Source organism: Pinus tabuliformis, chromosome 3_2, assembly GCF_031772625.1.
Source record: "Pinus tabuliformis cultivar Carrire ecotype Pingquan chromosome 3_2, CPIR1, whole genome shotgun sequence".
In the NCBI taxonomy this organism is placed as follows: Eukaryota; Viridiplantae; Streptophyta; class Pinopsida; order Pinales; family Pinaceae; genus Pinus; species Pinus tabuliformis.
This window is the reverse complement of record NC_142302.1, coordinates 1,245,857,229-1,245,871,729: the sequence shown is the minus strand read 5'-3', so window position 1 is coordinate 1,245,871,729 and position 14,501 is coordinate 1,245,857,229. Positions and strand designations below refer to the sequence as shown.

General features: G+C 40.9%; 1 protein-coding gene across 1 annotated transcript; it reads left to right on the top strand.

Annotated features, from left to right (window-relative positions):
* Positions 1-9,562: 9,562 nt before the first annotated feature.
* LOC149185252 (uncharacterized) lies at positions 9,563-10,165 on the top strand. Its single transcript, XM_089415600.1, has one exon. The coding sequence runs from the start codon at positions 9,563-9,565 to the stop codon at positions 10,163-10,165; it is 603 nt and encodes a 200-aa protein (XP_089271726.1).
* The last annotated feature ends 4,336 nt before the right edge of the window (positions 10,166-14,501 follow it).

The following is a 14,501-nucleotide window of genomic DNA, read 5'->3' as shown; positions in this document are numbered from 1 at the left end:
TGGGCGTTAGTATCCATTCCTCTGTACCTTGCATGATTGCCAATCCTTGTTTGCATCTCCTCCAGTGTAGCTGGCTGAACCCCTGCGGAGGTGGAAGGCTGGGAAGTATAGTCTACGCTGGCGTTTGCTTGCTGCGTCACCGGATCAGTATCTATGGTGTTCTTTAGAAGCTGAATGAGCAGCATTATCAGGCGGTTCTGGGTTTTGATAGATTCATTCATTTCCGTCAATTTGCCATCCAGGGAGCTGTTGAAATCTGTGATCCTGGCCATCTGTTCTGTGGTGAGATTGACCTGAGTGGTAAGATTGACCTCTGTTACTGACTCTAGAGCTTTCGCAATCAAGGTCTTCATGCGCCAGCATTCCGCCTTGGTGCGAACATACTGAGTCGCCCTTTTCGCAGGCGTGCCAGGGTCAGTGACCCAGTCGACTGCAGCCGCAATTTCCTGCTCCGAGCGACCCCCCTCCTCACATCTCGCCTCAGCTTCCATTTCTGCTATTTTGCGCTTGATGCGGGTTGCAGTTCTGGTTTCGTACCCCCTTCTAGCAGCCTGAAGGTCCTTATTAGCTGCTTCGCAGCGACTGTTCCCCTCTTTCATGGTGAACGTCTCGTGACTTGCCTGAGTTGAAACAGAATTGAGGAATTGCCCCTTCCTCATACAGATGTTGGAAACAATGTGGCGAGCAGGGCCTTTGCCCCTGTTTTTATAGAGGAGGAGGCGACGTTTCCTCATAAGAGGGGAGTAACTACCTGCAGTGTTGGTAGTACCAAGTTGGTAGGTGACCTGAGACGTCGCACAAGCGGCCTTGTCCCTGGTGATGTTGAAACTGATGATGAGATGGTTAGGACGACGAGCCGTGTGCCAAGTGTATGAAGCTAGCCTGCGCCAAGGGTGGTGGCGCGTGAGGTTGGGAGTGCTCTCTGAGCTCTCATGCCTGAGACTACTCCATCGAGTGTAGTACCACCATCTTCCACTTCGAATTACCATTAATGGTTTAGGATTCTTGCCATGTGGATCCTCTCCGTACGTGCCAAAGGGACGGTGTTTTATGAACCGTATCCCGTAGCTTAAGTTGTGTTGATCTCCAGTCCAGATGGGCTGGTGCCGCCATAAGTGTTGCCGGTCCCTGCATCCAATCATCCCGTGATGAGCTTGGGGATGGTATTCCTTCCTTGTCTTCTTATGATGTCGCGGATGTTGCCAGATGCCAACCTGGATTAGGGTTGGGTAGTCTGAGTCAGATCGTTCGCTGCCAGATGAATACATTCTTCTTTTATGGTTTGGTCATCTAAATCCCGCCAGCACTTGTCAATAGCAAGGTCAGGGTTGTCTGCTCCACAATTTGCTAGATAATCAGCTAGACCATTTGCTTTTCTTCTGGCTGTTTGAAGGATAAGACCCTTCATGCCCACTACTAGATCAGCTATGTTCTCCGTAGCTTTGGCTAGCCTCCAATGCTTGGTCGCTTTGCTTATGGCCGTGCCTGTCTGTAGGCGTTTAGCCGCCGTTATAGCGAGAAGAGAGTCTCCTTCAACGATTAGATTACCCCTTCTGAGATTGTTTAGGATTTTCAAGCTCTGCTCAAGTGCAGCAAATTCGGCCTCATTATTGGTTGCTTCACCTAAAGCTCTGCAGAAAATGTGAGTAATTTCCCCTGTTTGATTTCTGATCGCTCCCCCGATACCTGCAGTACCCGGGTTTCCCCGAGAGGCCCCGTCAAAGTTCATCTTCAGGCAGCCCGAAGGAGGTTGTTGCCACATTGAGGAAGTTGACGCAGGTTGGTGAGATCCTCCCCCTGTTGGTTGATGGCTAACATTTTCCAATTGAAACGCCTTGAGGATTCTTGAATCCCGAGCAGTTGGTTTTTCCTCAGCCTGAGCTTTGCATTTGGCTTGTATGAGCTGTTTAAGATTTGTTGAGATAGATTCCTTTGCAAGTTCTAGGCTTCTGGTTTCTTCTTTGAAAATTCTGCGGTTACGTTCTTTCCAAATGGTCCATACTATAAAGCCAGGAGCAGCTTTCCAGATGCTTTCCACCCTGTCTAATTTTGAGAACCTGCTTCTCCAGTTGGAGATCGTTTCCTGTATCGAATCCCTGTTCCTGTCAGAGGCTTCAAGAATTTCTTCCATCCATTCCCATAGTTTAGACGCCCAATCACATGAGTTGAGGAGGTGGTTCATCGTTTCCTCCTCCATATTACACATAGGGCATCTGGATGGACCACTAAAGCCTTTCTTTAAAAGATTTTCCCAGGTGAGAGTCCTTTTCTTCATTAGTAACCATAGAAACGTTCTTATTTTCGGCCAAAGCAAGTTGTTCCAGACATTGGTTGCCCAAGGTTGCAAATTTGGAGGTCCTTCCTCATCCAGAATATTCCGGGCCTCTTTCAAAGAGAAATGCCCGTTCCCTTTGGGCCCCCATCTGAGCTTGTCATTCTCGGTTGCAGTTCTGATTTTTCTCTTAGAAAGCTGTTGATTTAAATTTTGTAGAATTTCCTGAGGGAGGCCATTGTTATTTGGATCAAAGACTGTCCACTGCCTCCAATCCTGATCAGCATTGTTGTTCAACCAGTACTGACTTACAGTGAATTTGCCTGCCGCTTGCTGACTTTGTTTCAGGGGAAGGAGGTTCGGGGATTCCAACTTGGGTAGCTGTTGCCAGGCATCTTCCCAAAAGAGAGCATTGTTGCCATTTCTGATTTCCCAAAAACTGTGATCCTGGATTATGCCTCTGTTTGCCTGAGCGTGGTTCCATATTGGTGAGCCTTGGCGGGTGATCTGCATCCTGATAATGTCTAGATTGTTGCTGTTCGGCATGTACTTCTCTTTCCAGTGAATGGCCCAGGGAATGTTTACATCTGAGATCCACTTCCACCAAATCTTGGATCCACAGATGTTGTTTACTATGGCTGGATCCACTAGATTTAGTCCTCCCTGGGTTTTCGGTTTGCATAATTTTTCCCAAGCCACGAGCGCCCATTTGTTCTTCTTGCTGCTTCCGCTCCATAGAAAGGAGCGTTGAATGCTCCGAATTTGGTTTAGGACTCCTTTTGGTGCCGGAAGGATAGAGAGCATGTAGTGAGGGATTGCCTGCAAAACCGCCTTTGTGAGGATTAATCTGCCTGCAAAGTTTAGAGCGCGGTGAGTCCAGTGCTTACTTTTCCTTTCCATGCTGGCTAAGATTTTCTCCCAATGCCCTTTCTGCCAAGGTTTGAGAGTGAGGGGGGCCCCAAGATATCTGGAGGGGAGAGATCCAATTTTGAACCCAAGAAGATGAGAAAGGTGAGCTTGGATGGAAGGGTGAGTATTGAAGAAGAACAGCGTGGACTTGGAGAAGTTAATCTCCATTCCTGAGGCTTGACTGAAAAGGGTCAGAATGTTTTTGAAGGCTAAGGCTTCCTTGGCAGTGGGGATACCATGAAGCATGGTGTCATCTACAAATTGTTGATGGGTGGTAGCAGGACACTCTCTAATGGGTTGAAGGCCTTTGATGATGCCTTCTTCTTTGTTCTTGGTTATTAATCTACCAAGACCCTCCATGAGGATAATGAATAAGAATGGGGACAGGGGATCACCTTGCCTGATACCTCTAGACGGTTGGAAAGGGACAGAGGGCGCTCCGTTCACCAGGATGGAGTGTTTAGGTGATTGGATGAGGGCTAGAATCCACTTGATCCACTGATTGCTAAATCCAAAAGCTGCCAGCACCGCTTCTAGGTATGACCAGCTGACCTTATCATAAGCCTTGGAGAGATCGAGCTGCATTAGCATACCTGCTTCTTTTCTAGAATGAAGGGAGTGAATCATTTCTTGCGCCAACAAGATATTGTCCATGATTTGCCTCCCTTCCACATAGCCGGATTGTTCGGGGGATATGATACCCGGAAGGATGGCTTTCAACCTGTTTGCAATGACTTTTGAGATTATTTTGTAGATGACATTGCAGAGGGCTATAGGCCGAAACTTATCCGGAGTGTTAGCTGCTTCCACTTTAGGCACAAGAGCTATGAAGGTAGAATTTAAAGACTTGAGGATGGTCTTGGATCTCCTGGAGTCTTCTACTATTTCCCATATATCTTGCTTGACGATGTTCCAGCAAGCTTTATAGAAGTTGATGGTGAAGCCATCCGGGCCGGGAGCTTTATCATTGGGCATGCTTTTGACCGCCTCCTCCACTTCTTCCATTGTGATTGTTTTTCGGAGGAACCAGTTCTGTTCTTTAGTGATAATTTTTGGAATTACTCCTGTGACTTTTTTGATGGCTTCCTCCCTATTAATGTTTGGTTCCTGCGCTATTGAGCTGAAATGATGTCTGAGGGTAGCTGATATTTCCTTATGGTTTCGTGCAAGGTTCCCCTCCTCATCTTTTATCTCCAGGATTTTGTTGGCATTTCTATGGTCCATGGCTGATCTGTGGAAGAACTTTGTGTTTTGCTCCCCTTCTTTCAGCCAGAGAATTCTGGATTTCTGTTTCCATAGAGTTTCTTCTTGTTTGCATCTGGTGTGCCATTGCTGCATGAGTTCGTCTTCTTGTTTGCTTGTCTCCTCCTCTCTGCGGCCTTCCATGCCTTCCTTTTGTATCAGTTCTAGTTTTCCTTCAATGATTGCTTTCTCCTGAAAGATGTTTCCGAAGACTACTTTGTTCCATTCCTTTAATTTGAGCTTGATGTTTTTTAGTTTCTGTTGGAGATTAAACATTTTGGATCCCTCTTCCCTTGTAGGCTCTTTCCACCATTTCTCTATCATTTCTAAGAAAGAGGGATGATCTATCCAGAATTTTTCAAACCTGAAGGGTTTGTTTTTGGGAGTTTCCTGGATCTCGACAACCAGAGAGACCGGCCAGTGGTCAGATCCTCCAGAGGGGAGGATGTTAGATTCTACATCTATTCCGTTCAGCAGCAGATTTTCTGAGACTAAAAAGCGATCCAATCTAGACGCAATGAGCCTATCTCCCCCCCTTCTATTGTTCCAGGTAAATTTTCCGCTTTTGGGGAGAATATCCACCAGTTTCGTGTTTTCTATGAAACTTATAAAGGCTTCTCCATCCTTGAGAAGTCTCCTTATACCTCCTTTCTTTTCCAGGAGGGAGGTTATCATATTGAAATCTCCCCCCAGTATGAAGTTGGCATTCTGGTGTCTTTCTATGAGTTTGGCGAGCGAATCTAGAAAACAAAATTTATCTTCTATCTTTTGAGGACTGTAGACGTTAATACAGAAGAAAGAAGAAGAATTACCTGTTGGCTGCAGTTCTAAAGCTAGGTAGTGCTTGCTGGCTTCAGCTGTTAAGAGCTGAAACTTGCGTGTGTCCCAGAAGGTAGCTAGTCCACCCTCCCGACCCTTACTTTCAATCTCCGTTGCTTCAAGATTCCTGTTTATCCTGCCTCGAAGCTTTCCTATTAGTTCACTGTTGCATTTGGTTTCTTGGAGAAACAGCAAATCTGGATGATACTTCCTCATTATGCGCATTAGGACCCTTTGTTTGGCCTGACTACTTATTCCTCTGACGTTCCAAGAAATGACCTTCATATTTAACAATTTGGTTGGAAGGACGTGTACTCCTCTAGCTGCCTAACCATACCGGCGTTGATTAGCATCTCTCCGAGTTCCTGTAGCTGCTCTGATTTTGTCTTCCGGCCCCGTCGACGCTTATGTCTTGGGCCTGAAATTCTTCCCAACTGCAGTTGGTGATGAGGTGAGCCCCCTTTGATTATTCCAAGTTTGCCTCTCTGTTTTTCCATGAGTGCCTTCTGTCTTGCAATAAACAGATCATTAACCTTCTTTATCTCTTCTTCTGGGATTGCTTCCATTCCCTTGGTTTTCCAGCTTGCTACCATCTCCTGTAGATTCATTCCAGCCGATTCTAGGGTGTTCTCCAGCTCCCAGTCTTCGCTTCCTGCTTCACTTGTTTGCATGTCGGTTTCCTCCTCCGTTTCAACAGTTCTGTCAGCCATGAGGACTTCCTCCCCTGTTGTTGCCTCCGGTTTGTCTTCTTCTGTGAGTTGGCCCTGCACCTCTTGCCTTTTGTCGTTATGGGGAGTATGCTGTTTTTCCCCCGAGTCAGTGTCTTGATCAAGAACCTCAAAGGGGTTTCTGAAAAAGTTCGTCTCTACTCTCCCTTTACCATTTCTCCTTCTGAGGGCTCTCTGCCTATTCTTAGGTCTAATGAAGTCATTCTTGTCTTTGTCGTTCTGTGTTTTTTCCTTTTCCGTCTCTTTTTTGTTCAAGGGGCATTCTCTTACTAAGTGTCCATGCTCGTGGCATTTCCTGCATCTGAAGGGTATTTGCTCATAATCAAGCGCCTGATAGTATTCTTCATCCCTGTAGTCCAGCCATACTCCCTCATGCAAAGCTCCTGAGACATCTAGTTCAACACATATTCGCGCATAGGTTGTGTATCTTCTTTGCATAGTTGCTTCTGAGGCTTTAACGAAAGTGCCAAGCTTGTCTCCGATTTGCTTCAGGGCGTTAAGACCCCAGTAATCCATGGGAAGGGAGAAGAGTCTGATCCAGACAGGCACTTGAGTGAAGGTTTCCTTCTCTGGTACAAAGTTTGGCTTCCAAGGTCTCATATAGAGCCCAGCTGCTGCTAGAAAGTACGGGCCTCCCTCAAATACTCTATCCTTGTCTTCTAAGTTTTCAAAAACCACTGTGAAAAAACCTTTGGCTCCTAGGTGCAGCTGCACAGTCCCTTTCGGTTTCCAGTGTTGTTGTATCCAATGGCATAGGGTTCTTTCGGAGGGCCAGATGCCCATGAATTTGCAGATTATGGCATATTCCGCCATTTGGTCCCTGTAAGCTTGAATTTCAGGGTCGTTGATATTTATCCGTAAGCTGTCAAGTTTTTTTGGTTTGCAAGCCTTGTTGTTTTCCTGATTGCTTATGGGGTCTGCGCTTGTTTCCCCCTCTTTTTCTGGATGCACTATTTCTTTTCCTTTCCCTTCTTTGTCGTTAGCTGTTGTCTTTATTCTATTTTCTGATGACTGCTTTCTGTCAACATTTTTGTCCTGTTTGTCTGCAGTTTTTCTTTTTTCTGTGTTCATGCCGCCTGTGGTCTTGTCTGCCTTGTCAGGCTGAGGCTGCTTCTTTGCCTTATTGCTTGAGCCACTTAACAGCTTACTGTCTGAGCCTGCTATTCTCACTCCCACCGATGCAATGTGCGATTTCGAGAGTTTGACTATTTCTTTGAAAGACGGGGTCCCACTGGACCCCTCCGGCTCCATTCTTCCTGAGACCGCAGCCCCGAAGAAGGAGAGTGTCACCCGTCGCTAGCTCCTGGAGAACAGTGTGAAAGCCGTCGAGGAGCTGAAACCCTAGGTCGGTTAGGTTACGCCTCCATTAACGAACCAGTTTTTTCTCTCTCTGCAAAAACATGCAAATTCCAATTAGTTTTCATCCTCCAAAATATTCAAGTTAGCATATAAGGAATTGCATGATTAAACATTAGAAAACAACATACCTCTACTTATCCAAGAATGATGAACTATGCAATAGGAATGTAGCGGCTGCTGCTGCTAGATTAGGAAAATTTGACTGATGCTGTTGTAACTGGATCCTGGGAAATGAAGGAATCTGAACTGCTTATGCTGAATCATGGACAAGGTAAATGCTGAAAGTGGAACTGTGGTACTCTCATAGATCAAAATGCATGCTGCTATAACTGCTAAGGGAGTCGTGAAAAAGTGTATAGTCTTCACCCGCTACATACCCGATGGTACAATTCTAAACATGCGAATGAATGTGTCGATGTCGAGCATGAATATAAATCATTGGATTACCGGCCATTGATGTATGCCGTTAACCAATGCGAGGCAACTCACCATTGATGTCAATGAGTGCCAAGGTACCGGAGTACATCTTGTGAAGTGCGAATGGATGTGTTGAGGTCGAGCCACTTGTAAGATTTGAAGATCAAGGGACATTGATGTATTCCCATGATCGTTAGCGAGAGAACTTGCCATTAAGGCATGCAAGCCTCTAGGTACTCAAAAGGAACTCTAGTCTATTTCCCAAATAAGGTGCTGATGTTGATGGGGCAAGACTTGTTGAAAGGTGGGCCTTAAGGAATCCCACATCAGTCAACTTGAGTTTGTACAAAAAGATTTGGTAGGACTATAAATGGAAAGAACTCACGGAAAAGCAGTGTGGATCAGCATGGTGAGGAAAACAAGGGAATGTAATTATGGAAGGGGAATGAGTTTTATTCATCGTTGTAAAACAAGGAGGTGTAATCATGATGCAAAAGGATTGTTGCGGAGTGGAAAATGTCATGATATGTGCAGTGAAGAATTAGTTCCTTCAAGTGTCCAAAAATGGATGTAAGGAAATGCATGGTGTATGAAGATGAACTCTTGCTGTAAAAAATGGATATGGAAATTTCATGCTTTATGGATTTACAATTGGTGGAATTCAAAATCTGCTTCAAAAAGGGAGGTGCAAGGTAGTGGTTGTGGAGTTGGATTTGTCTTTAGAATTTTTCATGAATTGAGTCTTTGGAAGACCAATTGTCGTCACAATGTAATCTCCTTATGATCATTTGATTATCCTGTAACCTATAAAAAAAAATTGGCAGAAAGAAAACATAATTGTGTTCAAGAAGAAATGGCCATTTCCTTCATGATTCTTACGCAAAAATTTCATACCAATTAAAACAAATTAAGGACAATCAAAGTGTTGAAATTGACTTAATCATGATATTAAAAGCAATCCATTCTTAAAAATAACCATGAAAAGTAATACTCCTTGTTTTTGTCAGCTAACTTTTGTGCATGGCGAAAAGTTTGGCATTATAGATTTGTTGTGTCCTGCAGATTAGTACGTTATAAAAGCATACAACAATATCAAATTGCCAACTCTAAGCAAGTTAATCAGCATTTAAATAATCCACCAAATGTTCTTTTAAATTATTCTTCCAAATGTTCCATTATTTATTTTCAAACCTACGTGAATTTTGTGGAATTTTTTTTAAATTTTTAAATTTCTGTACATGTACCAACTCTTGTAGTTTCATCCAGTTTTTGTAATTCTCATGATTCTCTCAATTTACATGCCACCAAATTTTTGTTTTATGCCAAAAACAATCACAAAACACTTAACATTTTTTTTTTTTAACAATGTATTAAGACAATCATATATTATAACAACATAATAAAAAAAATCAATAACCAACATAACAATAATCAAATAACAAGAAATTATAACTATATTAATTAATGCAATTATAAAACATATTAATATATTTATATAATTAATATATTAATACAATTTTTATATCAAACATTAACTAATAATTAAATAAAATAATTAACAAACATATACAACAACTTATAATTATAAATATAACAAATTACAATTAACAAATATTAATATATACAACGAATTTAAAAGATATGAATAACAACAAAATACAATTATAATAATATATTAATACAATTAATATATCAATATATTAATTATAATAACAAACATTATATATAATGAAATCAAAACAAATAAATACAATAACAAAATAAAGCTAAAAATACAAAACACACAATAAAAAGTGGGATTTGGTGGACTCTTCTCATGGCTCTGGTTGTGAAGGTTAAGTACCAGGGTATCCTTCGGCGTGTAACATTTCAACTCAGGGAAGAATATGTTCCAGAAATAAATTTCGATGTTCTCAAATCCAAAATCCGCGAGCTCTTCAAATTAAACCCTAACGCAGACATTTCCATCACATACACAGATGAAGACGGTGACGTGGTCACCATGGCAGACGATGTGGATTTCTTAGACGCTGCCCATCAGGGTTTAAACGCTTTGCGTCTCGACGTTTCATTGGCAACGAAGCCGTCGAATTCAGAGAGATCTTCAGCCCCCGCGGAGCAGAGGTATGAAGGGATGGAACCGTTATTGGAGGCGTTGAGAAAGGTTTCTGATCCTACATATCATTTGAGGGCATTGTCAGAGGTTCCTGTTCTTAATTCTGTGTTCTCATCTCCAGCAGTGGCTGAACTCATGAGGTTGGGTACTGCAAATTTTGGGTCGCTTTTCGATGCCCAATCTCGTTCAGGGCAGAACAATTTTTTTATTTTAAACCCAGAACCCCCAATAGAAGCACCTTATTTACATGTTTATGCATTGCAGGAAGAAAACCTCAGTCAAGAGCAGTTTTTGTTTTCATAAGCAATTTTATGGCGCAGGAAGAATAGATTTAAATCAGAAGCTGGAACTAGATAAAATTTTTTTTGCAAAATCAAACAATCATATGTGCATGCAATTAATTTATTTCAATATGATGTGAATTTAAATAGAAAATTAAATTGTTGCAGCAAATTGATATCTGAATCTTGCAAATTTTCTTATAATCCATAGAATGCGCAGCTTAATTTTCCAGCGAGAGTATTTTTTTTATTCGAAATAAATCAATAGATTTTCTGATCTTCCTGATCGCACGAAGCACAGGAAGAGAGCATACTAATCTCTTGATTTTTTTTATTTATGCAGGTTAGCATGGATGGATAAAACACTATTAAAATCTGTGACAAAAAAAGACACAATTAGGATCTGCGACAAAACCTTGAATTATCTACACTCTTTCTACAATGTCACGGGGGCGTTTAGACTCTTGGAAGACAAATCTTTCCAATAATCAGGCTACTGGCTCACCCGTGATAGAGAAACAAGACATAGAAATGCAAAGATGTGCCACTGAATTTATTCATGATGATTTATTTTTTGAAAACAAAACTAAAAACTTCTAATGATAATGACTTCTAATGAAATGAGATCTAATTTTTATTTTTTCTAATCTATTCTACATTAACTTAAAATATGTTTTATTTTCTAAGTAAAAGCATGCTTCCAGTGAAGCCATCTACGGACTAAAAATTCGAACATGCTCACATCAAGATTTAAAAACTTTACATTATGTTTTGCAAGTATGTGAGAATCCTGTCTTAGAGTTGGCTCAAGGTTATTGTCCTTGCTCTCCAAGAAGTACCTGTTCAACATTGTCAAAGCCCTCATCCGTAGATGGATTAGTGAGAAATGGGGGGTTTAAAAAAACTGAATTTAAATTATCTATGTGCGAAAATGAAAAAAAAGAATGCTCCAAACTTTGAACTCCTTTACGAACCTGCTGTCACCAAGTTCCACAAATTAGTCCAGAAAAAGAAATGCATAAAATAAATTCTAAATCCTTCTAGTTGCACTTCCTTGGCAACGGCGCCAAAATGTGTGGTCTAAAATGCATATGCAAATTAGAGCTTAATTTAATGTCAACTCGGGAAGGGAAACTTAGAAGTGCTTATCTAAAATATATAGATCTAGAAAGATTCCTAATAACTAATCAAGCCTAGATCTAACAATTGTTTGAGATCTATGATTCTCTTACAAGAATACTTTCTACAAGATCTATTCCAACATTAGAACATCTAATAAGAAATTAAGAGCTGAAATGAAATAAAACTAGATCTAATAATTGTCTGAGATCTTATGGTTCTCTTACAAGAACACCTTCAAATAAGATCCTTCCAATATTAGAACATTTAAGAAAACTTGAAAGCTGAAATCAAACAAAAACATAAAGTAAATTATAAACAAATAAGCATGCAATTGAGGCCATGGGGGCCCTCCATAACTCCACAAGCACACCACTTCAATGGAGACTTAGATGTAGAAGCAAAATTGAAGTATGATCCTTTATTTCAAAATCGAGATTACAAAAACTTCCAGTTACAAATGGAGGAGCTTGTACTCCTATTTATACAATGGGATGAGTAACAACTCATAATGATAATCCACTAATCTACTTTCCCATTATTACAAAATATGATCCCACAAATCTCTCAAGCATTTTTAACTACTTTCCCATTATTAAAAAATATGATCCCTTTGAATCCTCCAAAAATCTCTCACATATCTTGGATAAGATATGCCAACCAAATCCTCCATGATCTTCTCCTTAGGAATTGGATAAGATATGCCAATCAAATCCTCCATGCTTTTCTCCTTAGGAATTGGATAAGATATGCCAACCAAATCCTCCATGCTTTTCTCCTTAGGAATAGGCTTGCATAATTATCTCCTTAATATGGTGGAGGAGATATGGATACGTCTCTTGGAATTAATTCTTCAAATATTTCCTACACATCACAAAACTCACATATTCTTGAGATATATATAAAAATATGTATATTTTCTAATAATTAATTATAAATTCACTTTTAATACAAAAATGAATAAAATGGAAAATAAGAAGGTGAAACCCAAATGTATGTATGAATATGATATGATAAAAGGTTAATGGGATGATGAAATGTAAGGAATAGTGAAGAAAAAGGTGGATGAAAATATGACATTTATGAGTCCCAACAAGGTGATCTGTTGACCAGGTAACATGCTGTCTCCACCGCCTCTGCCCAGAATTCCTGTCCTAACCCGGCAGCATGCTTCTTTCCCTTTCCATCAACGACTTGTTCATTCTTTCTGCAACTCCATTTTGTTGAGGTGTATATGGAGTAGTCTTCTGCCATGCTATACATACTTCTTACAGAATTCTTCAAATTCCTTACTACAAAACTCTCCACCATTATCTGTCCTCAACACCTTTATCTTCTTCTTTGTCTGGTTTTCCACCAGAACCTTAAATTCTTTAAACCTATCAAAGACTTCAGATTTCTTCTTAAGGAAATATATCCATGTATTCCTTGAGAAGTCATCTATAAATGATACATAGTACATAGACTTACCCAGTGATGGAACCTTCATAGGTCTAAATACATCATGCACAAGCTCTAATATATGGTTCGCCCTCTTACCACCAGAGGGGAAACTCACTCGATTCTACTTCCCATATACACAATTTTCACAGAAATCAAAATCTAGAGAGCTATTACTCATACCTTCTACCATACCTTTACCATGAAGTATTTGAAGGCCCTTCTCTCCAATATGTTTAAGCCTTTGATGCCACAACATGGTCTTCTCTCCAGAGACCACTATATTTTCTGCTCCACTTTCAGGAACCATAGAACTGTTGCACCCATCAACAATAGTGCTACCTTGCAGCTTGTACAGAGTTCTAGTCCGAACTCCCCACATCAATACCAGTTCTCCCCGAACCATCTTGCAAGTATCCTTCTCAAACACTGCTTTTACACATGCATCATCTAGATTGCTTACAGAAATCAGATTTCTGGCCAATGCAGGAATATGTAGAACACCTGGAAGTGTTCTAACCCTTCCACCTTGCAACTTCAACTTTACTTTTCCATGACCAATTATTCTAGCCTTCCTATCATCCCTTAAGAAGACATCACCACCATCGTATTTCTCATACTCACAGAACCACTTTCTATGGAGAGTGAAGTGAAAGGATGTACTTGAGTCAATCAACCCTGCCTCATGATCTACATGTGTACTTGAAGAAGGCAAGTACACATCACCACCTTCATCTGAGGTGGTTTTCACCTTTACAGAAGGAGCATCATCAGATCCCTTTCCTTTATTAGGAGCTTTAGATTTATAGTCCCTTTTGTAGTGCCCTTCCTTTCCGCATTTCCAGCACACCACCTTTACAGGTTTTCCTGGAGATTTAGATCTCCCCCTCGATGAGTTATTTTTGTTTCTATTCTGGGACTGTCCTCGTACAGACAAGACATCACCATTCTGGCTCTCCATACTTTTCCATCTCATCTCCTTTGTCAGCAAGGATGAGACTATTTCATCAAAATACAAGGTAGTTTCATTTCTACCTATTACAATACCCAGACTATCCCACGAATCTGGTAGAGAACACAACAAACTGATGCACTTATCTTCATCTAAAATTTTAATATCAATAGATGCTAACTGACTTACCACAGTATTAAATGCGTTCAGATGCTCTGTCACCGAGTCTCCATCTTTCATCCTCAGGTTATAAAGCTTTTTCTGCATGAAAATTTTATTCATGAGAGACTTAGATTGGTACAAAGTCCGTAACTTGTCCCACAAAGCCTTCGCCATAGCTTCCCCTGATACATTCAACAATACTGAATCTGAGACACATAATCGTATTGTTTTCTTTGCCTTCTGATCCAACTTCTTCCATTCTTCATCAGACACTCCCATTGGTTTAGTACCCATATCTACCACGATCCACTGATCTTTATCCATCAACAGATCCTCCATATTGAGTTTCCACAACTCAAAACTCTGACCATTAAATTTCTCGATCTCTATCTTTCCACTGCTCACCATCCTATTTCACCAGCAGAATCGATCTCACAGATCTCCCACTAAGTAGGGTTTACCATAGGCCCGAGCGAAACCTTTTAGTAACAAAAGCGTCCCCTTGAAGCTAAAACAGCTCTGATACCAAATGTAGGTTTTAACCCTGTAAAAAAATTACTTGCATACGAATTCTAAAACACATAAAATAAACAATGCAAGAGCATAACACATAAAACACATATAAACAGAGATTTTCCCCTAGATCCCAAAACCGGGTCTACCAACCTGATTTTTATTATGTTCC